General features: G+C 39.3%; 2 protein-coding genes across 4 annotated transcripts in view; one reads left to right on the top strand and one right to left on the bottom strand.

Annotated features, from left to right (window-relative positions):
- ZC3H6 (zinc finger CCCH-type containing 6) overlaps window positions 1–16,604 on the bottom strand; it is a 60,254-nt gene extending 43,650 nt beyond the window's left edge. The window contains exon 1 of the mRNA XM_040623201.1: window positions 16,121–16,604. Coding sequence (XP_040479135.1) covers window positions 16,121–16,152 — 32 coding nt within the window. The 5' untranslated portion in view covers window positions 16,153–16,604. The remainder of the gene's footprint in view (window positions 1–16,120) is intronic.
- Window positions 16,605–21,655: 5,051 nt separating this feature from the next.
- ZC3H8 (zinc finger CCCH-type containing 8) overlaps window positions 21,656–26,616 on the top strand; it is a 28,724-nt gene continuing 23,763 nt past the window's right edge. For all 3 annotated transcript variants that reach the window (XM_040623200.1, XM_008700124.2, XM_008700123.2), the window contains exons 1-2: window positions 21,656–21,810; window positions 26,274–26,370. In XM_040623200.1, coding sequence (XP_040479134.1) covers window positions 21,734–21,810; window positions 26,274–26,370 — 174 coding nt within the window. In that variant the 5' untranslated portion in view covers window positions 21,656–21,733. The remainder of the gene's footprint in view (window positions 21,811–26,273; window positions 26,371–26,616) is intronic.

Raw genomic sequence — 26,616 nt, 5'->3', positions numbered from 1 at the left:
TCTCTCGCTGGCTGTCTCTGTCAACTAAATAAATAAAATCTTTAAAAGAACAAAAATTAAAAAAAAATAAAATTATGCTGGAGTGATGGGTGGTTCTAGATCATGCCTAGCTTTGACCATGTTTGGGGTTTATTCTAATACAAATGAGAAAGCCACAGAAGTGGTTCCAGGAAACGAGGTGATGTAATTAGATCTCCATTCTGAAAGATAAAACTTTAACAGTAAAAAACAGACCTAAAGGGGAAATAAAACAGACACAGGAAAGCAGTTAGGACGCCACTGCAATAACCAAGCAAGAATACAAAAGAAGAATGGAATATATTTGGAGAACCTGATAACTTGACACTCCTCACTCAAATACGCACACTTTATCATGATGGGAATGTTTTTTCTACAACAGTGTTGAGGCAAAAAAAAAAAAAGCTGAAAACTAATATCGAGAAATTAGTAGAATATTATCCTTTGGGCAATCCTCCATGAATATTACAAACATTCCCATGATTTATACCTTTTAAAGGTCACTTCCTTATTCCTGAGGTCATTCCTTTGACTAGGGTCAACATTTTTCTTAAAATAAGTAAGTATCTGAATAAATAATGTGTTAAACTTCTATATCACAGGAGCACATAATCCCTATCATTTCAGCCTCAAAATGTTCAAAGCAGGCATTATAATGATCTGATGCAGGTAATGAATATATCAGTAACAGAATAATGAAACATCTAAATTCAAGCAATGTAACTTCCTGGTGAACCTCCCACTATAAATTTGGTGCAGAATACACCAGGAAGTTATTGATCAAAAGACCTAAACAAAGAAAAGGAGCCCTTAGAAGGAGATCTATGCTTTTATTTAAACACACTTTTCAGGAAATAAAAAAGTTAAAAACAAATGAGCTATACACTCAACTAAAGAACTTAGAAATGGGTAAACCCAGGAGAAAAATGAGAATAACAAATACAAGGACAGAAATCAACAAAATACAGAAAACAAAAGAGAACATAAATAAAACTAATGGCTCTTCTTTAAAGAAAGTATTAACATTGATCATTCACTATAGTGCCAGTTTGTCTTAGTCCTGCAATCTCTCAAATCTAGACATTAACAAATAAAAAATGCGAATGATTCCATTTTAGCTGTTTCTTTTCTAAAAAAGGGTAAGTTAACTTTGTTATTTTCTCCATAAAGTCCAAAATACTGCCTGGAACAGAACCTTTAAAAAGCTGGGGGCCATCAGAGGATTATGGATATATGACTTTAACAAATACTTTAAAATTTAATTCTCAGCAATTTTTAGTCTACACTTTTCATTATCTAATTCTTTCACTATTTAAGATTATCTTCAATTCCAGCAAATGTGTTTATGAACAAATAACAGTAATTCTGAAGTAAAATAACATCTTAAATAAAATTTATAGTAAAAAAACCCAGTATGTTAGCTAACATTACTGAATAATTACTGTGCTGCAGATATGTTAAATCAGTTTACTTCATTTTCATGTTAACTATGAAATATGTTGTTATCCTCATTAAACAGGTGAAGAAAGGGAACAAAGAGCTTAACTGATTCTGCTAGCAGATGACAGAGCTAGAGCCCAAACTCAGTCTGATTCTAAGATCCATAATTCTTCACCATGTTGCTATAATAGCTATACATATTTGGTGTTAGGAGGAAACTGCATATAGCCAAAACACTTAATAGCAGCTAATGTGAAGAAGATTATTTAAGAAGCTCACCAACTGGTGGGTAGGATATGGGGGTGTTTACTGTAAACTTTTTTCAACATCTTTGCATATTTGAAACTTTTCGTAATAAAATGTTGAGAAAAAGAAATGTCATCAACACACATTTAAGTAGTATTTTAAGAGATGATACAGAGAAGCTGTTAAGGTCTAAATTTCTCCCATGCAAAAGTAAATATGAGTTACGTCAATTCCACAGAAGTTATTTTATTTTATTTTATTTTCTAAAAGATTTTACTTATTTGATAGAGACAGAGAGGAGGAGAGCATAAGCAGGCAGAGCGGCAGGCAGAGGAAGAGGGAGAAGCAGGCTCCCCACCAAGCAGAGAGCCCAACGTGGGGCTCCATCCCAGAACCCCAGGATCACGAACAGAGCCGAAGGCAGATGTTTAACCGACTGAGCCACCCCCACACACACCGAAGTTATCTTAATGTTTGTAAGGAAATGGCAGATGGCAACTACCAGGTTAGATCAGTTGGACTGCTAATATGGGACGTGGAGTTATAAGGTGCTATAGGGTTTTCTTTTTACTCAACAATATTTTTTTAGGGGCTCAAAGGAAATTAGTCAAAAATTTTTATTGTATAGATTTTTTACTTTTTATTTTAATTTTTTTTAAAGATTTTATTTATTTATTCGACAGAGATAGAGACAGCCAGCGAGAGAGGGAACACAAGCAGAGGGAGTGGGAGAGGAAGAAGCAGGCTCATAGCGGAGGAGCCTGACGTGGGGCTCAATCCCAGAACGCCGGGATCACGCCCTGAGCCCAAGGCAGACGCCTAACCGCTGTGCCACCCAGGCGCCCCTGTATAGACTTTTTAAAAAGTAAAATAATCAAATCACATAGAGCTGAAAAATGGGTTTCCCTGTTCATTTCAGGGTCCCACACAAGTTGATAAAGTAGTGGTGTAGTTTAGTCGGAATATAAATTGGTGTATCCACTGTGGAAAACAGTATTTAGGGGCCTCAAAAAACTGAATATAGAACTGCAATCCAGTAATTCCACTACTGGGTTTTTACTCAAAGAAAATGAAAACAGTAACTTGAAAAGATATATGCACCCCTATGTTTATTGCAGCATTATTTAAATAGACAAGATATGGAAGCAACCTAAGTGTCCATCACTAGACGAATGGATAAAGATGATGTGGTGTATATATATATACATGTATATGTATACATATATATGTGTGTGTGTATATATATATACACACACATACATACACACACACAGTGGAATATTACTCAGCCCTAAAGAGAATGAGATCTTGCCATTTGTGACAACAGGGTTGGGCATAGAGGGTATTATGCTAAGTGAAATAAGTCAGACAAAAAACAAATACTGTATGATTTCACTTACATGTGGAATCTAAAAAATAAAACAAGGAAGCAAGCAAACAAACAAAAAAACAGAAACAGATTTATAAATACAGAGAACAAACTGGTGAATGCCAGAGTGGAGGGGGTTAGAGGAAAGGGCAAAACAAGTGAAGGGGATTAAAAGGTATAAACTTCCAGTTATAAAATAAATAAGTCATGGGGATGAAAAGTACAGCACAGAGAATATAGTTAATAATGTTGTGTAATAACATTCTATGGTGACAGATGGGGACTACGCTTCTTGTGATGAGCACTGAGTAATATATGGAATTGTTGAATCACTATGTTGTACACTAATCTAACATTGTATGTCAACTGTACTTCAATAAAAAAATTTTAAATATATATATATTAATTCACTGCCTTCTGGCCTCCAGGATTTCTGATGAGAAGTACTGTTTAATTCTATTTAAAAATCACTTATGTGACTTGCGGAAAAAAAAAAGTGGTGCAGTTTATGTTAACAGCTTTTGTAAGATGAAAGCCTCCACATCAAAGTCAGAAGAAGGAAAGAAAAGAGAGGAATGCTGGAAGTGATGAAAACTGCTATGTTATCACTAAGGTTTGCCATTCAATAAAAACAAAAAGGGGCTAAGCACCAATATCCAGAAAACAGAGTAGAATACTAATGAGGTAGTTGGCTGCCAGAATAGCAATTTTCACCTAAAGTTAGAGGACCCAAACCGAAATCAAACAAACACCTTATTTAATGAGGACCCAGGATTCTGGCAAAGTGAGCTCACCGGAACCTGGAAATTAAAGGAGGAGTGTTAAACAAGAACAATAACCAAACTTGTGGCATGTTAAAACGGATTACTTAAAAAAGCATTGTAGTAAGGTGGAAGCACAAAAGCTTTACAGCCAGAAAAATCTGGGTTCAGATTCTGCTTCCCAGTCATATACTACCTATACTAACTTGAACCAATTATCTTGCCCCCTACTATTCAGTTTCCTTATCTACAGATAGGATTCATCAATCTACCATCACAAAGTTGTTTAAAGACTAAGTGAGATAAAGTTAAGTAATTACTTTCACTGTTCATAAGAGACAGCCCTCAACTGAAGTTTCCTTTTCTCTTGAGATTTACCTGAAATACATGCATTTTAATAGAATGGGAGGGAAGATGACAGACACTTTCATAGAAACTGGGAAAGGTTACAAATCCCAAAAGCATGGATTCCAAGGGGGAAATTTATTTTCCTTCAGAGAATAACAATGAAAAATTATTTCAAACAAGTACAAGCAGAAAAGAAACTGGTAGACCAAATCTGGAGTCTGTTGCTAAGGCTGTTTCTCCTTTATCCTATCATTATGCAATACTTAGCAACAGTCTGTGTGAAAGCCTCCCATATTTCCAAAGTCTCCTGGGAAAACACAAGATGGAGTATAATACCTAGGGTTTATACTGATTATGATGACAATAGATGTTCATGATGATCCAAAGTAATTAAGAAAAAGATAAATCAGTAATTGTCTAGTTAGTAAGAGAGGAAAGCATGCCACATATTTTATTTACAAAGAGATCCTTTGAAAATATTTGTAATAAAATTAGTTTCTGATAATAAAATATCTGTTGATGCTAAATTCCCTGCTCAGTGCCAGACAGAAGAGGAATTACTGTATATTAATCTAGAGAAATGAAGAATTTTTAAATATATCCTTGAGCTTGTATGTTTGACATCGTGAAGGAAAACCATATTACTTCTCAAACATCCTTTATGCCATAAGCAGAGACAGACTATTACAGGAATAAAACAACATTGTGTATTAATTTGCCATAGGTTTTTTTGAGACTACATTTTAAAAATTATTTTTTATATTTCATGTACTATCTTGGTTATCTCACTAAGCTAAAATTCATTTACTTTCATTCCAATTTATCCTTTTTTTTTTTTTAAGATTTTTATTTATTTGACAGAGATAGAGATAGCCAGGAAGAGAGGGAACAGAAGCAGGGGGAGTGGGAGAGGAAGAAGCAGGCTTCCAGTGGAGGAGCCTGATGTGGGGCTCGACAGAACGCTGGGATCACACCCTGAGCCGAAGGCAGATGCTTAATTAACGACTGAGCCACCCAGGCGTCCCTCCAATTTATCCTCTTGACTTAGGCTGTCCAGTATAAACTGGAGAAACCAGAAATTCAACAGAAACAAATCACAGCAAATAAAATACACAGAGTTTGAAAGCTAGAAAATAATGTTCTAGGTGTCATGACATCAGAACAAAAGTCGAAAAAGTTTTGTTGGATGAATCTACAGTGAACTGGGTAAAACTGCCTATGACCCAGTAATATTAAAAAAATGCCACTTGGTCTGTTAAAGTTCCCAATGTGCCAAAGTATTTGATATCATATTACCTATGATATGAGGTACTGGGGCTCCAGGTTTTGGGGAGTGTTGTTGGAGTAAATTTTTTTTAAAAGACATGCAAAAATTAGGCTTTGGCCTAAGTATCCAGCCACAGCATGTTTCTCCATTCTGCCTTGGCCTGCTTCAAGTCATTTCTGGATCCCTGAATATGACATGACTGGAAATTACATGATCCTTAGGTTAGTTACTATTATATCTAATCAGCGTAATAGAGCATATATATTAAAAAAGCCATGTCATCTGGATTTACTATTAGTATCTGAATATCCATTTTCCAGGTTAAGATGGTATTTTAGATATAACTTACAATAAGAATCTCCCTGTGTGGGGCGCCTGGGTGGCACAGCGGTTAATCGTCTGCCTTCGGCTCAGGGCGTGATCCCGGCATTACGGGATCGAGTCCCACATCAGGCTCTTCCGCTATGAGTCTGCTTCTTCCTCTCCCACTCCCCCTGCTTGTGTTCCCTCTCTCGCTGGCTGTCTTTCTCTGTCGAATAAATAAAATCTTTAAAAAAAAAAAGAATCTCCCTGTGTGCTTTATATATTGAAATTTTATCAATCAGATGAAGTACAACCGTACATTAATATAAGAGAAAAACGTGTAATTAATGATTATGAAAACCATTTTGTGTACAAAAGAAACTAACACTCTTCAAATAGCCAAGTAGAAAACTGGAGTAATGATATTGAGAGAGTAATTTAGGTATTGATTTTAAGAATATTATACACTGTTTGAGCTGACAAATGATTATAAAAATTTAAATGAAAAATACAAAACAGGGGTGCCTGAATGGCTCAGATGGTTAAGCGTCTGCCTTCGGCTCAAGTCATGATCCCGGGGTCCTGGGATCAAACCCCACATTGGACTCCCTGCTCAGTGGGGAGCCGGCTTCTCCCTCTCCTTCTGCTCCCCCTGCTTGTGCTCTCTCACTCTGTCAAATGAATTAAAAAAAAAAAAAAGAAAAATACAAAACAGAATAGAAATTATGTCATAATTCTATTTTTATCCATTTATTTGGCATTCTAACATTCATAACATTAAACAGAATAACTTCTAAAGAATATTTTTAATTATTTAATCCCACGAATCTTTCAAGAAAAAATCCTATTTGAGAATTCACATCTTTTGTGGATGGATTAAAAACAGAATGTTAACTTTGCTACCTCAAAATTTCATGAGAAAAAAACTCTAGGGGTGCCTGGGTGGCTCAGTCATTAATCGTCTGTGCCTTCAGCTCAGGTCGTGATCCCAGGGTGCCGGGATTGAGCCCCGCGTCAGGCTCCCTGCTCAGCGGGAAGCCTGCTTCTCCCTCCCCCACTCCCCCTGCTTGTGTTCCCTCTCTCACTGTCTCTCTCTCTCTGTCAAATAGACAAATAAAATCTTAAAAAAAAAAAAAAGAAAACTTTAAAGTTATGTGTCACATAATCAATCATCTTTGCTCCAGATATTAAAAAAAATATGTAAAAAGGAAAATGTTAGAGGAAAAAAAAGTTCCCCCAACTATCTTGTATTCCACTAATCTCAGTTGAAAGTGACCCTGTATTCAGTACCCATAATGTGCATTACAGCAATTACAGCAGTAATTTAGCAATAGGCAGTATTGAGAAATTATTACTTCACTGGAATTTCCTATTTTTAAAAATAGACCACTAAAATTTCTAATAATAAATTATAATAATTGGAGGATATTTCAGTTTTATTCATGTATTCCAGAAATTTAATCTATGATGATGATATTAACTTTAGTCTAAGGTTTGGTCAAATGTTGGTTTTCACACTTGGATATCTGTAATTTTTTTAAAAACGTATGTTTGGTACGATATGTATATACAGCCAAAATATGTAGGTATTTCTTACATAAATGCATTATTCACTTCCATTTTTGTTTGCTTACATAAAACATAATTTTAAAATAGACTCCTATATATGCCAAGGATGTAGAAAAGAAATCAACCCACAAGCTCCTTTATGGGCCAAAGAGTAGCCTTTATAAAGAACTCAAACCCCACACACAAGAACCAGTGATCTAATGTTTTATTGTCAACTACCAGTCATCAAGAAAAATCCAAGCAAAAGAGGTGTTGGCTCTTCTGATCTCTATGCATTTTCAATAAATTCTCTTAATAGGTTAAGACCAGTATACAATGGAAGAATTCTTGTCTTCCATAGCTAAAAATGTGCAGATGTAACTAGATTTAACTGATTTCATACTCTTAAAAGTATGTGAAAATTAATATTCTTTATACATTCAATTTTTAATATTTTAGGATTTAGAAAAACTTTGTCATATAAGATGAATTTATAATAAAGTAGGCTGAAATTGCCTGGGATCAAGTAATATCTAACAGGAAAAAAAAAAAAACCCAAATCCTTTTAGGAATCCAATATCCCAGTCCAGCATCTGGTGTCAGATTTACTACCATCATGAGGCAATGGTGGCAAGGAAAAGAGTACAAAATCAAATGCTATGAGACACAGACTGTGGTAAGTAGTTATTTACCCTCTAAATCTGTTTCCTAAACTATAAAATGAAGATATTGATATCTGTCCTGTCTACATGAATCAAATGAATTAAAGTATGTGAACTATAAATAGCAATATATGTAAAATATAGAGTATCATGAGTTCTAAACCTAGGTTCTTTTTTTCTGTCACTTTTATATATAGTTAATGATTTTTACATGGTTTTATAATTTTAATGATAATTAACTTAGGATTCCCTTTATACACTCCTTGGGATTTCCTTTGGTTATTTGCCACTCAAAAATGTGGGTTTTATGAAAGTTGGAGTATTATAAGAGTTCATTTGAAGTAGTAATGTTAAGCCATGAACTCACATAAAAAAACAAAGCAAAGCATGGGGTGCCTGGGTGGCTTAGTCAGTTAAATGTCTGACTCCATCTCAGCTCAGGTCTTGGTGTCAGATTATGAGTTCAAGCCCTGCACTGGGCTCTGGAGCCTACTCAAAGAAAGAAAGAAAGAAAGAAAGAAAGAAAGAAAAGGCAAGATAAAATAAATATAAAGCTATTTTACATTAGAGAAAGGTTGCTCTTTGCCAAGAGTAATAATAATCTGCTGAAACTGCTTTTGCAAAGGTCATCCAATGACTGCTATTTGGGTTGGTACATGGCATCAGCACTCAAGCAACAACAGCCCCCAGGACCCAAACACCTCGAAAAAGATATTAGAAATAGTATCTCCTCATAACAGTATCATCACCTCAGAAAGTTCAACCATAAAATCAAAGTAAGATGAACCAAAACAGAGATGAGGAAGTCAGACACACAGGACCAAGTAAAAGATGACTAATTAAATTTAATATATTAACATGCAATGAAAAGAAATGTACCTATCAGAAAGGAGGGCTGGTTAGCAATAGAAATGATGAAAAAAGAAAGGTAGAGAGACAAATGTGGCCAGTGCCCATTTAAGCACTGCCCAGGAGAGGGGATATCCTGTAAGGCTGACAGATTCAAGTAACTGCTTGGAAGATACATTATGAAGATGGAAATATCACTTTATCAGGGCTTGATGCCATTTAAAATTCCAGTCACTTACAATCAACGCCCTCATTCTAATCCCATGCTTCTGTTCATCAGGCAATTTTTGGTAATTTGGTTTTCCATATAGCATTCTACATGGAGAGAATACCCTCCCTGATGCAAATATCTAAATATCCAATCCTCATTTTACATGACGGAATTGGTATTCTGATACACACACACACACACACACACACACACACACGTTCTCTTGTGATAGGGATGTCTATCCTCGAATAAAAATGCAGGCTCTAGCATCAGATTATTTGAGTACCCACTGATGTACTCTGTGACCTTGGGAAATTCATCAATCTCTTAGTGTCTATTTCCTTATTTGTAAAATGAAGGTTGCTGTGTAGGGTTGTCATGAAGATTACATGCAGTAATTCAAGTAAATCACTTAAAACAGAACCTGGCATATAGTAAGCACCACGTAAATGTTAGCCACTTTTATTACTTTTTAGCATGAATTAACATCTCCAAGTCTGATCAGCTCTGACACTGATCCTTTTCTGAATCTGGAAAACTGAGGCAAGGCCACTGGGGGCATCGATGCACAACAGAATACTGTGACAGTCCGAGACTGACTGGAAGCTTGACCCGGTGAATTCAAGGCCACCCATCTCTGAGATTTTTTTGGAAACCAGATCACCTGTCTGTCCAGGTGAAAACCCGCCTTCATTGCATAACGAAGGGTCACAAACTCAAATGACTACGTGGTCAGGCAAGTCACCCAATGAGTAGACCTCGGGTGCTGAGTTTGCAAAGAAAGTATCAGTGAACACAGGTCAAATCTAATGGCATTCAAACACAAATATTTTTAAACATCGTGTCAGGCAAACAACCATGTGGACATTTTATGTGTGAAGGCCAGCTGCTTGCAAGCCCTGAAGCACTCTTTCATTCATGCTTTTCAAGGTCCTAATTTAGGATATCCTGTGGCCAATTTCCAACCCTTTCCTTTATCTGCTCTATGATCATCCCTTCCTTGAAACGTTCTCCTCCCTTGGCTTCCAGAAAACTTGTCTTCTTTATGGTCTACCACACATACCTGGGTGATCTCATCATTTTGACTAACATCTTTGCTAAAAACTCTGAGATCTTTATCTCCAGTTCTATCAATTCTAAGAAATATCTCATGAATTTTGCCTTTTATCTGCTTTCTCATTGCCAATGCTTTTGATCTGGTGCTCATTACTCAATTTCTACAATTTTACAGTAGCTTTGACTCATTACTTTCTTTCATACGCCACATCGATCAGCAGATCCTATTGGTTCTATCTCCAAACCACATCCAAAATCCAACCATTTTCTCCTCACTGGCCTAAAACCATCATCACTTGTCACTGATATTACCATAAGCAACTTCCTTTTTACCATTCCTTTACCACGGCGTGACCGTGCTCCTCCTCTGCTCAAATCCTCCAGTGGCTCCTTACCACTCGGAGTGAAATCCAAGCTCCTGAAAATGGCTTTACACGGCCCTACGCAACTGCCCCTGTTGCCCACCTAACTTCATCTCTTACTTCTCTCCCCCTTGCTCTTTCCTTAACTACACTAGGCTCAATCCGGGTTCTAGGCTTTTTTCACCTTCTGTTCCCTTTATCTAAAATCCTTTCCCCCCAGACATACTGGGCCTGAACTGCTCTCTTATTCCAGGGCTTTACTCAAATGTTACTTTTTCCGTTGAATATTTCCCTAAAACCTATTTAAAATGGAAATACCCTCCCTACACCCATTACGATACCCCGCCTCCCTTTCTACTTTATCAGCATTGAACACATTTGTTTTTCATGTTTAGCATCGCTTTCTCCAAAGAAAATGTAAGCTCCATTAGGCAAATGATTTTTGTCTTTACTGCTGTGTTCCCCAAGTCCAAAACAATATATATTAAATATCAGATACTTAATGAAAATTATTTAAAGTTCCCTAAATTGTCTTCCGTCTACTGATCTCCCTTTCTGTAGTCTGTCTCCTCCTAGCCCCTAGGTATCATGCCAAAAAAGGCATCTGAACATTCTACCGCTTAAAAAACCTTGATGACAGGAGTGCCTGCCCCGTGGGCTCAGTCAGAAGAACACATGACTCTTGATCTTGGGATCGCAAGTTTGAGCCTCACGCTGGGTATAGAGATTACTCGAGTAAATAAATAAATAAACTTTAAAAAAATAAAAAACTTTGGGGCGCCTCAGTCGTTAAGCATCTGCCTTCGGCTCAGGGCGTGATCCCGGAGTCCTGGGATCGAGCCCCACATCGGGCTCCTCCACTGGGAGCCTGCTTCTCCCACTCCCACTCCCCCTGCTTGTGTTCCCTCTCTCACTGGCTGTCTCTCTCTCTGTCAAATAAATAAATAAAATCTTTAAAAAGAAAAACAAACTTTGATGAGATCTTTACATCATTCAGGGTCAGATCCCTAGTTCACTGAAGCTTTTCCTCATTCCCCAAAATATGTTGCACATGTTTCACATACTAACAATTTTAGCATCTCTGAACCCACCATGCCAGTTCACTTCTTCGTGCTTTTCATATATTTGACTCTGCTTGGCCAAACTTTTACTCATCCTCCAAATGTAGCTAATTCCATGATGCCTCCCTGAAGCTCCCATCTATGCCACCATGGCACTCAATTTATACCTTTGTTATAGGACTAGTGCTATAACTATGCATTACCAGTCTGTTTCTCCTACTACATTAAAAGATCAAGAGAGCAAGTGCAGTGATATTGTATTCAGATTTGTTTCCCCAGTGCTTAATACTATATACGTGGCACAGAAATCTGTTGAATGAAAATTTAATCAATGAGAATTTAAAAGTAAATGGAACAGTTTGTTTATGAAGGGCTAGGAAAAGAAAAATGTCTAAGAGTCAAAGTGCTTTCCTACATCAAACCTGAACGTGATGTATAACTTGAGTTTTTTACATTTGCTAAAGAAAAGCTCATTTTGATAGTTTTAACAATAAATTAGTAGATTCAGGAGTAAATAATAAACTAATGATAAAATTTAAGTTTTTCAAGATGAAAAGTGTTCTGAAGATTGGTTGTACAACGATGTGAAGGTACTTAACACTACTGAACTGGCCACTTAGAAATGGTTAAGATGTAAATTTTACACGTGTATTTCACCACAATTAAAAATAAATTAATTAGTAGCCTAGTGAGGGGGGGCATTTGCTCAAGTATACATATTAATTTATAAACCAGGTATAGAACATCAAGTGAACTCTAATGTAATTTTTTAAATTAAAATTACTGACTTATTAAAGTAGGAAGGGAGATTGGATATCACCTAGTTCAACTACCTCATTTCACAAATAAGAAAAATAATCATGGAAAACAGGAAAATATTAACTAAGAGGAAAAACCAGGATTAAAACCCAGGTTTTACTAAGAATGCAGGGCTCTCTTAATTGCACCACATGACAATCCCTAACAATTTAGAAAGTAGAGGCTAGAACTTATTGTATTCCATCCACATGCAAACATAATGAAGAGTGAAAGTAATACTTCAGGTAGGAGTTTGCATACCTAGGCTCTATCTAGCCTCTATCTATGGTTATCTCGTGAACAAGTTACTGAGCATTGTAATACTATACTACCTCATGGGATTAATGTGAGAATCAAATGAAAACCCTGTTACAAATGGAGAGTGTATCATCGTCTCTATCATCATCCTTTCAGATTCTCCAGGGTAGTCTCTTAGTAATGTTTTAATAATTATGTGGGGGAGACAGAGCAGGGAGAAAAATATAAACTATTATAATTCTGACTACTTGGAGTTTGGTTCTTGTTTTACATGAGGAAGGAGAGTGGGGGAGAAGAGGGAAAGAACATAGAAGGTTGTTTATAATGGGCAAAGAATAACCTCTTCCCAAAGGAAAGTATTATAAATAGCTCTTATCAATTAAAGACTCAGAATCACAAGCTCTTACATTACTCATGTTAAAATTATCATTTTTCCCAGTCTAGACTCTGTAAAACTTTTTACTTTTAGCATATTTCAGAAAATTATGTAATAGTTACTTAGGTATATATTTATCTTTCCTACTCTACTGTACATGTGTCCAAACAGGGACTCATAGTATTTAGCCTTTAAAAGTTGTGTATTGTTTTAACTGGGTCAACATCCAGTGAAATATAAAGCTAGATGGCTGAAGCTGTGCCTCAGACAACTGGATGAAAGGGAAGAATTGAATGAAAAGAGAGACAAGAATTTTATCTATCTCCCTTTGGCTTCCCCCAATTCCTTCTCCACCTCTGTTCTTGATTTCTCAGATACCACGCAGAAGTCCTCTACTAATATTCTATATATCCACAAGTTCATTTATGTATATTGTTACATTTAGTAACACATATAAAAATACCATGTTTTCACTCCAGGCATGAAAATATTTAAAGAAAAGTACACCGAATCAGTATTTTTTAAAAAAGCAACCTCATCTGGCAAACAAATCTTGTGTAAAATGGTCACCATATAAAACATGTGCAAGAAAACTACCATTTTTTAAAAGAAAAAAACCTGCATCTTCTGTGAATTTCCATTTCCATTTAAAATCTCATTCTGATGTAAATTATAATAGTAATATTTTAATTTGTATAAAGCAGTTGTAAATAAAGATCATATATGCAACTTTTTCCCTTGTACTCACAATATGACTTAACTTTAAGAAAATATCAGAAAAAGGATATCCTTGAAATAATGCCTAGCTCCAAATACTGGAATTCATATATCTTCTCCAATAATTCACAGAGACTTGTATTACAGTATAGAATAGCTATAACATGGAAGCACCAAACATTTCGGGATTCCACAGACTAGTCCATTTTTCCCCACATTTCTTAAGAATCACCTGGGCAGGCTATTAAAAATAGATGGAACACAATCCTCCCCTGGAGATTGTCATTCAGTTGCTCTGGGCAAGACAAAAATCTTTATTCCTTAAAGTGATTTTGATGGTTAGCTAAGATTGTAAAACATTAATCTAGTATAGTGATTCTCAATTTGGCACATGTTAGAATTGCCTGAGGAGCTTTAAAAAATTTTTAAACCCAGGCTGAAGCTCAGACCAATAGAAATGATAACAACACTTTTTTAAAAGGCTTCCCAGAGGAGGCTGAAAAACACTGACCCGGTAAAAACTTGAAAAAATCCTGTAGAACCCTCTCATCAATAAAGAAACTAGGCTTGCTGAAGTTCACAAAACTAAGTGGTAGCAAAGCTGGAGCTAGACCATTTCCTGACTCCCAATACACTTCATTTTTTGATGTAATTGTTTTCCATATAGGTCGACAAAAAAAAAAAAAGTGTGAAAAAGTTAAACCATCTCTTCTTGCCTCAAAATAATACTGTCATTTAACAACTGAGTAAGTTAAAATGAAACTTACTTTTTTGTTTCAATATCACTAGTAAATATTTTCTCAATGCTAATATAAAACAAAAAAGACTAAATATCACTATTTAATCTTTAGTTCTTAGTACTAAGCTGTTAATAAATCTTACAAAAACTTCTTTAAAAATTTTTTAACTTCTAATTCAATATTTTAAAATTCCAAATTCTTTTTGATGTCTGGCATCACAGTTCCTTACTGGCAAAGTTATTTCCATACCTGAATTTGGTGACAAGGTTTCTTCATTACATAGAATACGTAATTCTACATATTGAAGCTGCTTTGTGAACAGACCAACACATTTCCTTTTTCTATACAAAATAATTCCACAGATATTCAGAGTGGGAAATTCAGAATGGGAAATTTCTCAAAATATTGTTAACCCATTCCAAGAATTCTGTCATTTTAGTGACAAAATAATGTAAAATAATCATGAAAGATATGTCAAGTGCAAGCTTATATTGCCATAATTTTTAAGAGTGTTTTTTTACTTTCTAAAAATTACTGTATGTTTAATTGACTTGTCTTCTGGTGATCTACTTGCATTACTAGGATATCAAAGTTGTTGAAATATTTTTATCACTCTCAAGGTTGCCAAATGTTTAGATATTTCAAATTTCAGTATGTTTGTTATTTCTACTTGTGGAGTTAGAAAAAAAAGTGTGTGGAATGCTTCGCCAAAAGCATATCACATTACTCCACAGGTAAAACTTAGGCAATTTGTATCTAGTTTAGACTAGAGTACAATGTATACTTTTGATTACTTCTATTTACAAAGGAGAAATTGCCAGGTTCCATATTTTTAAATATTCTAAATAAGAATCAGATGCAACAGATTTTATTCCAGTAATTTAATGAACTAAAGCCCTCTCTTCTTGTTTTTGCAATCAAGGTAGATAGCAATGTAAACTAAAAACCTAACCAAAACTTCAGTATACTATTTGCGCTTTTTAAAATATGAAAATACCCCCAAACCACTAAAAGGAACCAAGAATGTGCCCTTAAAGCAAAAACAAAATATCAGAATCTCCGTTAAATGTTCAAATTATATACAGTACTTAGAAAATGCAGCTACAGGGGATAATCCTTGGAGTTCTTAACTTCAGGAGAAAGCTGTGCTACACTAAGGTTTGCAAAGCCTCAGTATTTTGTGTTAACATTTTTAATTTGAAACTCTTTCAAATTCTGAGTAAGACTATAAATACATGGCCTTTGAGGGTTGTTTAAAAATTTTCCTAAAAAAAAAAAGTTTATTTTTAGGAGTGTGCTAGGGCAGTAGTCAAATAGAACACCAGCTATTACAAATTCCTGGCTGGTCCCATCTGGAAGTGAACGGCGGACCCTGGGCTGGGAGAGGCTTCGTTTCAGCCCAGGCTGGACCGCAGCACCGAGCCAGCACGCGGGAGGCGCCGGGCGCAGACCGAGCGGCAGACGGAGCCGCCCGGGGGCGGGGGGCTCGCACGTGCCGGCCGGGGGCGGGGCCGGCCGGAAAGGACCCCGGCGCGGGGAGGCGGGCGCGGCCGGGCCGACCTCCCCCGCGGCCGCCAGCCTGGGCTTTACATAAGGGCGCACGTCATGGAACTGATGGAGCCACACAGAGACGTCTAAGTCATGCAGGAGGCGCGCGGCCCCGGCCCGCTCCCGCCGCCCCAGACCCCTCCTCTCATCCGACAGAAAGACAGACAAGAAGGGTTCCCGACCTGTCGTGCCCTGCATGTTCAGAGTCTGTCATGTTTGGTCAAGAACGGGGCGGGGCTGGAGGACAGGTCTGCGAGGCCGGCGGCGGCGGGGCGCTGGGAGGACCCCTGCGCCGCCTGCGGGTACCTGCTCCCGGCCGCCGCCGAGAGGTGACGAAGTGGTAAAAACTCACGGTTACTAGTGAGCGACACAGACACAGACTTTCCAGTCTATTAACAACCACGCCAGAGAGATGGGGCTCTAACTGCAAACACTGGCCAACGGCCCCGCGCTGCCGGCGCTGCCGCTTTAGTCTCTATTCGCCGCCGGTGGCTGAGGCTTGGGAGCGGGCGGGCGGGCGGCGTGCAGCGACGCGGGGATTTGGACACTGGCCGTAACGGTGATTTCTCCTCACCAACATGGCGGCACCCGAGACAGGCGGCTCGATAAAATGGCGCCTGCCGCAACACCTAGCCCGGGACTAAAGGGCAGGAGAGATTCCTCCGCGTGCCGCGGCCCTTGCCCGGCCCGCAGGGGCCGAGCGCGTTGGCCATTGGAGGAGGCAGCCCGTCAATCACCCCCAGGGGCGGGTCCCCTTCCTTCTCTGTGAAGCGGCGGAGGCGGCAGCCAGCTAGCGTAGACGGGCGGCGCCTCGGGTGGCACTGGGCGGGGGAGGAGGCCTGCGAGCCCCGTGCTGTTGATCCGCGCTTTCGGGCGCATCTGGCGGGCTGGGAAACGGGCGGAGGGGTTCAAGACGCACCCTAACAAACGGGCCCCCAAAGCCATTCTGCGGCCGGGTTAGGGGTGGGGTGATAAAGAACAGGCGGGTGTTGGGTCTTTTAAAAAATCACCTCGGTCGCTTAAATAATGGGAAAATGTGCTTCCTCCTACAAGGTAGCGCCTCTTTTTGTAATGCCTAGTGCTCATAATCGCGTTTTGAAGAAAGTAGCTTGGCATGTGACTTTTTCTCATAGTTAATAATAAATTTACCTACCCAATTATTAAATAATAATAAATTATTAATAAAAGTTAAAAGTAAATCAGATTTGTTATTTTAAAACATTAATATTCCATATGTAAAATATACACAAATATTTTCTAAATAAGTCACACGTCTTTATACTTATGAACGTGACCTTTAGCAATAATTTTTTTAAAAACAAGTCAATGTTTTGGCCTATTTAATAAATTAATTTCCTTCTGAAGGAAAGTTCCTTGTTTTGTAATGAAAAGATGAACTTCATGGTAAATCCTCTCAGATACTGACTTCGTGGTAGTGAATGCATTTGACTAGTGCATAAATGCAGTGCATTCAGAAGCAATCGCAATTAATAAATTTTAAAATAAAAAAATTAGATATGTACATTGAAAAAAAGAAAAGAAATCGCAATTTTTGTTGTTGTTGTTAAGTTGAATGCAGCCATTGACAAGACCTGCACACTGATAGATAATTCCACAGGCACTTGCCGCATTTCAACATAATACATTCCTAGGACACTCAAAAAGCAGGTCTATTTTGTCTGGAGTAACAGTAATTAGCATTTGGAGTTAGATTAGAATCTCTAGGTCTTTGTCTATTATAACTATCTTAATTTAGGTTTTACTGTAACTAATTCAGATAGCCGACTTCTCATGCTCCCACACTTAACGACTGAGCCACCCAGGTGCCCTCTCCCTTTATTATTATTTTTAAATAGCTTTATTGATATAAAAGCATATACCTGAAATTTTACCCATTTTAAGTGTACAATTTAATGACTTTTAGTAAATTTGCCAAGTAATGCAGCCATCACCGACGTTCAGTTTCAGAACATTCCATTCCCGCAAGTGCCTATTTACAATTAATCCTGTCTTGCCACCCCTGCCTCAGGCAACTGAAAATCTACTTTCTGTCTCTATAGATTTGCCTTTTTGAACATTTCATGTAGATTGAATATGTTATTTCATTCTCCCTTTATTTTTTATTTTTATTTTTTTAAAGATTTTATTATTATTTATTTGACAGAGAGAAACACAGCAAGAAAGGGAACACAAGCAGGGGGAATGGGAGAGGAAGAAGCAGGCTTCCTGCTGAGCAGGGAGCCCAACTCAGGGCTGGATCCCGGGCCCTGGGATCATGACCTGAGCCCAAGGCAGACGCTTAATGACTGAGCCACCCAGGCGCCCCTCATTCTCCCTTTAAAACACCCAGTCACCTCTACACAATCTGAATGGAGTTCAGCCCTTTAGCTACAGTCAATAGTTTCTGAATAAAATCTGTTTTTGCTACTTTAATGTCTGGCTTTGTTTATCTTTGACAATCATCCCCACCCTTAACGCACACAAATACTGTAATCACTATAAAGGTGCCAACAGGGGAAGGAGTGCTACTGGCATCTAGTGGGGAGAGGCCAGGGGTGCTGCTAAACATCCTATCATGCATAGGACTGTCACTCAGCCCAAAATGTCAAAATGCTCAGGTTGAAAAGCTCTGCTCTTGACAAGCAGAACTAAAAGTTTTGGGGATTAGAAGCAAAAATTAAAAAAAAAAAAAAAAAAAAAAAAGCAAGACTTTTACTACGGTCTCCAGGGTTAATAAAGGAAGGGTCGACTCCCATTTCCATGGTTTGTTTCCCAGGCCCATGAATCCTGAGTATGGGAGAAACAGCACCATATTATTGATTGTTGATTTATACCATATGTTTACAAAACATATACTCTGCATCTAGCTAGTACTGAAACTAGTACTCAAGAGACCATTCCGCCATCTTATTATGTCAGTTGCTTTTTTGTATGTGGTAAAATATATATGATACAAAATTTGCCATTTTAACCATTTTGAAGTGACAGTTCAGTGGCATTAACTACCTTCACACTGCTGTGCAACTATCACTGTCTGCTTCCAAACTTTTCCATCACCCCTAATAGAAACTGTAACCGTCGAGCTATAACCCATTTCTCCCTCTCCCAGCACTGAAAGCCTCTAATCTATTATCTGTCTCTCTGATTTCAGTCCCAGTTTTCTATTTTTTGGGGTATATACCTAGGAGTAGAATTGCTGGGTCATATGATAGTTCTATGTTTAGGCCAGCTGCTTTATAATGCTAGGGGCATCACTTATCTATTGCTGCACAGCAAATTATCCCAAAACTTTGTGGTTTAAAACATAAATGAGCGGCGCCTGGGTGGTTTAGGCAGTTAAGCGTCTGCCTTTGGCTCAGGTCATGATCTCAGGGTCTTGGGATCAAGCCCTGCGTTGGGTTCTCTGCTCGACAGGGGAGTCTGCTTCTCCCTGTCTCTCTCTCCCTCTGTGCTCAGTCTCTCTCTCAAATTAATAAAATCTTAAAAACACACACACACATAAATGAGACAGGGACCTTGGGAACAGGCCCCCATGCACCTGGGACTCTCCTGGGTGGCTGTCATTACTTGTCTTGCAGAGCGACCTGTAGGCTGTAACTGCCTATTCTTGCAGAGCATAGCACTAGCCAAGGAACAAGCCTAGACCAGGTTCAGACTAGTCTCAGATAAAATGGGCAGCAAATTTACCTTTCACTGACTTTTTCCCTTATTATTATGCTAAAACACACACCTAGAGGTGGAGACAACATGCAAATGAAACAGACATGCGAAGAAGCATGCTTTGTCAACTGGGCCTGTGCCCCCAATTTCCTGGAATTCCCTGCCCCTACAAGCTTAAACATCACTCCTTTCCCACCTCAACCTCTTTAAAAGTTTCCCTGGTTATTGTTCAGAGAGCCAGTCTGACCCCTTGGTCACGACTGCGTCTCCCTTCAGCTGCAGCTGCTGCCCCTATATCAAAGCCTTGCCTGTGTTTTTAAATTTTGGCTCCAGCCTCATTTCTGCTGTTGCTGAGTCCAAAGACCTGAGTCCAGTAACATAAACATTTATCTTCCTATATTTTCTGTGGATCAGGAATGCAGGAGCTACTCAGCTGTGTGGCTCTGTCCAAGTCTCTTATGAGGTTGGAGTGGCATGGGCAGATCAGCTTCCAAGGTGGCTCACTCACATGGTTGGCTTTTCACAGGCTGCGGGAGTGTTTTCTGACATAGTGACTGACTTCTCTTCAGGTAGGCGACTCAAGGGAGGAAGGCAGAAACTGCTGTGCTTTTTACCACCTAGCCTCAGAAGTCAGGCACCATCTAACACAGTATCTGTTAGAAGTCACTGGATCTAGTCTACATTTAAGGAGAGGGGACTAGGCTCCAGCTTTTGAAGGGAGAATTGTTAAAGAATTTGTGAACACATTTTAAAAGTACCAAATCGGGGCACCTGGGTGGCTCAGTCGGTTAAGCGTCTGCCTTCGGCTCTGGTTGTGATCTCAGGGTCCTGGGATCGAGCCCCGCATCGGGCTCCCTGCTCTGCTAGGAGCCTCCTTCTTCCTCTCCCACTCCTCCTGCTTGTGTTCCTTCTCTTGCTGGCTGTCTCTCTGTCAAATAAATAAATAAATAAACAAATAAATAAATAAATAAAATCTTAAAAAAAAAAGTTAACTTTCTTCAAGCTTATGCACTCCTTGCTTGCTGACCAAAGTCCCTTGGTCTATAGGAGAACCAGGCTACTTTCCTTGAAATTTGCAGACGTTTGACAGATGTTTCAGAGACCATCTTCCCTGTCCAGGTGAAGCTGGAGGGTTTTAAAAGAGAGAGGGCTAAGTGCAGAAGCAGGTGACCAGATGCTTAGTCATATGTTAAAATGACCCTGAAGAGACTTGCTGGCATCAGCAGCAGCTGTTTTCAAGTGTAGTCGGGCTTTATCTTCAGGGAAAGTTTGGCCCTCACTCCCAAAGGCCAGTGATACCTGTCCTGTAATAAATCTACCACAAACATACTTTGCCTTTTATAGTCTTTATCTGAAAAGGTAGTATGTGATGCTTTTGCAGGTCAGTTTTTCTTGCTATGTTTGCTGATTTTTACCTATCATTTTAATCTCCTTCTCTGGCCTGGTTAACTTTTGCTGTATACTGGACTTTTTATATGAAAATGTATGTGTCAATAAATTGAGTTTTGTAATATAGTACTTTCCTCCAAATGGGGTAATACCTTAATTCATTTCAATTTTCCTCTCAATTTTTTAGTAATGATTCAGGTACAAAAAGGGATTGCCTATAATATAAACAACAGGAGAAAGTACAGCTTCCATTTGTTTGTCTGGGAAGTGGACCCTGATTCGTGCCGGGAATCAAACACTCCCTCACTAGTAGGAGCCTGTCAGGATCAATGTCACCGTCCTACCTTTTCATTATTTCCACAACTTCCACTTTTCCACAGGCATTAGAGTAAGCAAAACTCAACAGTTCCCGTTTCCCAAATGTGTGTTCTATTTTTGTGCCTTGATACAATTCTCTCCACTTGGGATGCCCACTTACCCCTAATGAAAGTGAAAGAAAGGAGACTCCCAAAGACTTAGGATAAAAATTCTAAAAATATGTTAGATAACAGATCTAAAAGCGCACTGAAAAGAACGCACTTAGAGTGGCGCCTGCGCACAGTCGCGGGGAAGGAGCCAGCGGGCGTGCGCGGGGCGGGGCGGGGCGGCGCATGCGCGGGGCGACCTGGGGCCGGTGTGACGCTCTGGGTCCCTCCTCCTCCTCACGCGGTTGTTGTTACTCTAGCTGCCGGGCCCTCGCGAGGGTGATGGATTTTGAGAATCTTTTCTCCAAACCCCCGAACCCGGCCCTGGGTAAAAAACCGACCACGGACTTTGATGAAAGGTGATTCCCCATCTTTTTATGCTTTGATCGCAGGGCCCCAGCCGGGTTCCGCCTTTTGGTTCCATTCGGAGGTCGCCGGGGCCGCGTGTGGGCCACGCCGCTGGGTCGCGCGGGGAGTGCGTGGGGTCCGCCTGGCAGGTGCGGGGGTCGGACGTGGAGCGGTCGCTCTGGGGCCGCGGGGATGGAAGCCGGCAATGGGGCTCCGTTTGTAAGCCGCCGCGGCCGGGACCCTGCTTGAGGGAAGCAGCGGGGTCCAGGCGACGATCTCTTCCCTTTCTCGGCGCTCCTGACCCTCTAGACCCGGTTAGAAACCTCCATGTGTTTCCACACTACTCGTCCTTCCACCGGACCGTCAGCTCCAAGGGGACAGATCATTTGTCATTTCTCACTGACACATGCTAAACACTTTTTTTTTTTTTAAACCGAAACCCTAGGTTCATTAAACAATGAGGGTAAATAGTGAATAGTTTGCCTTTAGTTCATTGATTTGCATCAGAAGACCCTAAAGACCATAATAAAGCAGCAAACACCATTTGGATGTAACGTTTCCATTAGGTAGCGAAAGGAACTGACACCGCTGGCCAAATGATGCTAATTTATTGATCTCATTTTTAGAGACGTGTATAGTGTAGTTTGTTAACACCCAGATATTCATTTACATTTTTTTGTTTGAAGTGCTAAAGACCAACTTCTAAACCTGTATGTTTTCCCCAATTTCCTTAAGCTGAAACCGAGACACACAGCCTTTTTGTTCCTTTATTTCTCTCATTCTCAGTATATCTCTTATTTTGGTTGATTTTTACTTACCGATATCACTCAGATCTGTTCACTTCTGTCTCAAATAACTTAATTAAAACTGTTACCTTAATTCGGGCTACCATCAAGAGTTTTTACTAAGTGCTTTACGTGAAATATGTCATTTAATCTTAACCTTGAAGAAAAGATACTGCCCTTGTTTTTGCATATGAGAAAATTGAGGCACAGAGAGGATAAATAACTTTCCAAGATTGCAGTGTAAGTGGCAAAACTAGGACTAAGTTACCCATGATTTGATTTCTGTGTTTCTAAGGCAAAATAACTAACATAAGATCTATAAATACTGAAAAGAGACAAAGACGTTAATTACTTGCAGATGATATGATCCACCTACAAAGGAAAACAAGAGGAATGTTAATAAACTATTAAAATCCATAAGAGAATTCAGCAAGGTGAATCATCATGAGACAATAGCTGCATGTTAGAAAACAATAGCATTTATCAATTTGAAAATGTGTTGGACAGAAGATTCTTCACAAAAACTTTACTAAAATACATCAAAGACGCTTCTCGATTTTTGCCCAAATGTTAGGTGTAGAATGCTATTTAAGTATGGAAAGCATCTGTGAACTCTTCCTTGTTCATATCCTTTGCCTGTTTTTCTTTTCTTTGGTCCTTCTCTTTAAAATTTTAGGATCTCTAATCTGCAGATATTTTACTTCCAATTTGTTATTTGTCTTTTGACTCTGCTTATGGCATTATTTTCATTGCATAAAGGGTTTTTTTGTTTGTTTGTTTTAAATAAGGTCGCAGGAATCAACCTTTTTTGGTTTCTGGGTTTTTTCCTAGTAATTTTATGATGGGATTACTCATTTCTTGAGCACCTACCATTATCCTAGGCCTTGGGGCTATAGCAATAAATAAAGAAAAGATAAAAATCTCTATATTAATAAGATTTATCCTCCCCTCCAGCCCCACAGACAATGCATAATATATATAGTGTTTTGGGTGATGATAAATGCCATGGAGAAAATGAAAGCTGGATAGGGGGTTAGGAAGGGAAAATGGGATGGTAGGGAGAATGTAGATATTTTAAAGAAAGTAGTTAAAGCCTCAGTAATATCACTGATAAGTAGTATTTGAGTAGGGAGGTGAGGTGAGGAAGATTGACTTCTAGCAGAGAGAATATCAAGGTCTTGAGGTGGAGTGAGCGTGGTATGATTAGTGATGGGAACAAAGTGGCCAGAATGGCAGCTGGAGTGGAGTTACAATAGCAGGACTTGAAGAGAAGTGGGACTTGAGAGGTACTTGGGGGTAGGGTCAGGGAGGCAGATCATGTAGGGACTTGTAGATGCCATAAGAAGGACTTCGGCTTTTATGCTGAATGAGATGAAAAGCTAGTGGAAGGTTTTCAACAGAGAGTGACATTTGAGCAGGGTCATCCTGGTTGTGTTGAGAGTAGAATGTAACAGAGCAAGAGGAGCTTGGATCAAGAAGTGCCCAAGTAGAGAGATATTTTGAAGATAAACTGGATTTTCTCACAGATTGCGTGGGGGATATGAAAGGAGTATAAGTTACTTCAAGGTTTTGGGTCAGTATCATTAGAAGGATGGATTTGCTGTTTAAAGTAATAGGAGAGGGGCACCCGGGTGGCTCAGTCGGTTGAGTGTCTGCCTTTGGCTCCGGTCATGATCCCAGGGTCCCGGGATTGAGTCCCGCATTGGGCTCCTGCTCGGCAGGGAGTCTGCTTCTCCCTTTCCCTCTTCCTTTCTTGCCATTCATGCTCACGCACACGTGTGCTCTCTCTCCCTCTCGCTCTCTCTCAAATAAATAAATAAAATCTTAAAAAAATATAACAGGAGGATTAGGTCAAGGGTTCAGTTTGGGCTCTATTAAAAATATGTCAAGTAGCTATCCGGGTGGATGTGTTGACGAGGAAGGTGGCTTTGCCTGCCTGGGCTCAAATCTGAGCCCTACCAGTTAAGCAGGTGTGTGGCAAGTTTTACAAGCTTTCTGTAATTCCGTTTTCTCATCTGTAAAATGGGCTTTTAACCACCAGTGCAGTGCGTATGCCTTTGGGCTGTTGTGATGTGGGTGATAGGCATGGACTGGCTTCTGGCGCAGGGTGAGCATAACGCAAGTGCCAGCTGCCGCTGGTGCTGCTCTCGTAGGCATTATTGTCACTACTGCGTTGCCTCAGGAGAGCCCGCTTCCTATGATAACCGGAGCAGTGAAGCTTCACAGTATTCGGCTTATTGGCTCTTGTAGCGATGGCTTCTGTGGAGGTTCACAACCTGGTACCTTATCTGATAGACGAAGCTCTGAGGCTCTGACTAGGGACAGATGAGCCGTACGCTGTTGGATTGGGTGAAGGTCTGAAGCCCGAGCTCCTCCTGTAACTTTGCAAGAAGCTCAGAGCGTCTATTCACGTTTTTGTGCTAGTAGTGTATTCCGTTTGTAACATGTTTTTTGCGAATGTACACATTGCCTCCTCCTCGCCTTGATCTGGCACGTAACTCCTGTCTTAAGCTTTTATTCAATAGCCACGACTCGTCCAGACACAATTGCTTGCAGCCCCCTGTATTTATGGTGTAAGCCGTCATTTAGATTTACCTGTAGATTTCAGTGACATCTTTGTTCACCAGCTTCCCATCTTCATCTTTCTTGGGTTCATTCTTAGTTTTGGTAGAATATCATCAAGTCATTGTTTCAGACAATGTCTCTCTGCATATTCAACTTCTCAGTCCTTGCGAGTCTGAAAACAACTTTTCTTTTTCATCTTCCCACTCTCCTGACCTTGAAAGGCACCTTGCATTCTACCTGAAATACTATTCTCCCTTATGTTCCTCTTTATTTGCTAATTTTTCTTTTTTCTTTTTTAAAAGATTTTATTTATTTATTTGAGAGAGAGATTGCATGGCGGGGGGGCAGAGGGACAGAGACAAGCAGGCTCCCCGCTGAGCAGGGAGCCCAACTCCGGGCTCGATCCCAGGACCCTGGTATCACGACTTGAATGGAAGGCAGACGCTTAACCAGCTGAGCCACCCAGGTGCCCCGCTAACTTTTTAAAAAAGTTTATTTATTTATTAATTTTGAGTAATCTCTGCACTCGTTTTGGGGCTCAAACTCACAACCTGGAGATCAAGAGTCATGCACTGTACTGACTGAGCCAGCCAGGCACCCCTGTTTGCTAACTCTTACATATCTTTTAAGCTTAGAAGACCTTTGGCCCCCAAATCTAGGTTAAGTGTTCCTCATGTATGGACCTGTGCTTATCATACTATATTAAAACTGCTTTTTTTTCCCTCCCAAGCACATAGAAAGTTCTCAGAAGGTAGGGACAAGGTCTTTTTCATTGTTGTATCCCAGGATTTAAAGCCGACAGCCTAGTATATGGTGGATACTCAGTATTTGTTGAATGAATGGAGTGATGAATGAATGGGTGGTTTATATAGCTTCTGTTACTAGGACGTGAAGGTTATGTAATCTAAAATTTCAGCTTTACGATTTACTTACAAACACATGTTGACGTGTACTGTTCATCATAAATTTGTACATTATTCCTTGGAGTGTTTGGAGTAGACTTTGAATTTGGAATTTCTTTGAGAGCAAGTAGAAGAGAAGCCAAAGCTGTGAATTTTAATGCTATGGTATGAACCATTTTCAGATTGAAAAAACTCTTGTGTTATTTGATATTTTTGCTGCAGAATCGATGATGGAATAGATGATACAGAAGTTGAAGAAACACAAGGAGAGAAAAGAAAATGGGAAGTAAAACTGGAATGTGAGCAAATACCTAAAAAAGTAAGATTAAGTTGGCATATTGAAAAAACAGACAGGAGTGGGTATGAGAAATTTGTTAGGGGTCCTGTTTGTCCCAGTTTAGTCAGCATTGGAGACCTAGTTGGCTTATATCAAGGAAACCTGATAACACTTCAGAAAATTCATCATTCAGATACTTTAGTCTTTTAACATGAACTTTTTTAGTGTATTACCTTTATTTTGGTTTTCCCTGTTTCTGAAATGGGTTGTAAACCATTTCAAAAACTT

The sequence above is a fragment of the Ursus maritimus genome, unplaced genomic scaffold (assembly GCF_017311325.1).
Source record: "Ursus maritimus isolate PB19 unplaced genomic scaffold, ASM1731132v1 scaffold_6, whole genome shotgun sequence".
Lineage (NCBI taxonomy): Eukaryota > Metazoa > Chordata > Mammalia > Carnivora > Ursidae > Ursus > Ursus maritimus.
The sequence above is the reverse complement of the archived record's forward strand: the minus strand, read 5'-3'. Positions and strand labels throughout refer to the sequence as shown.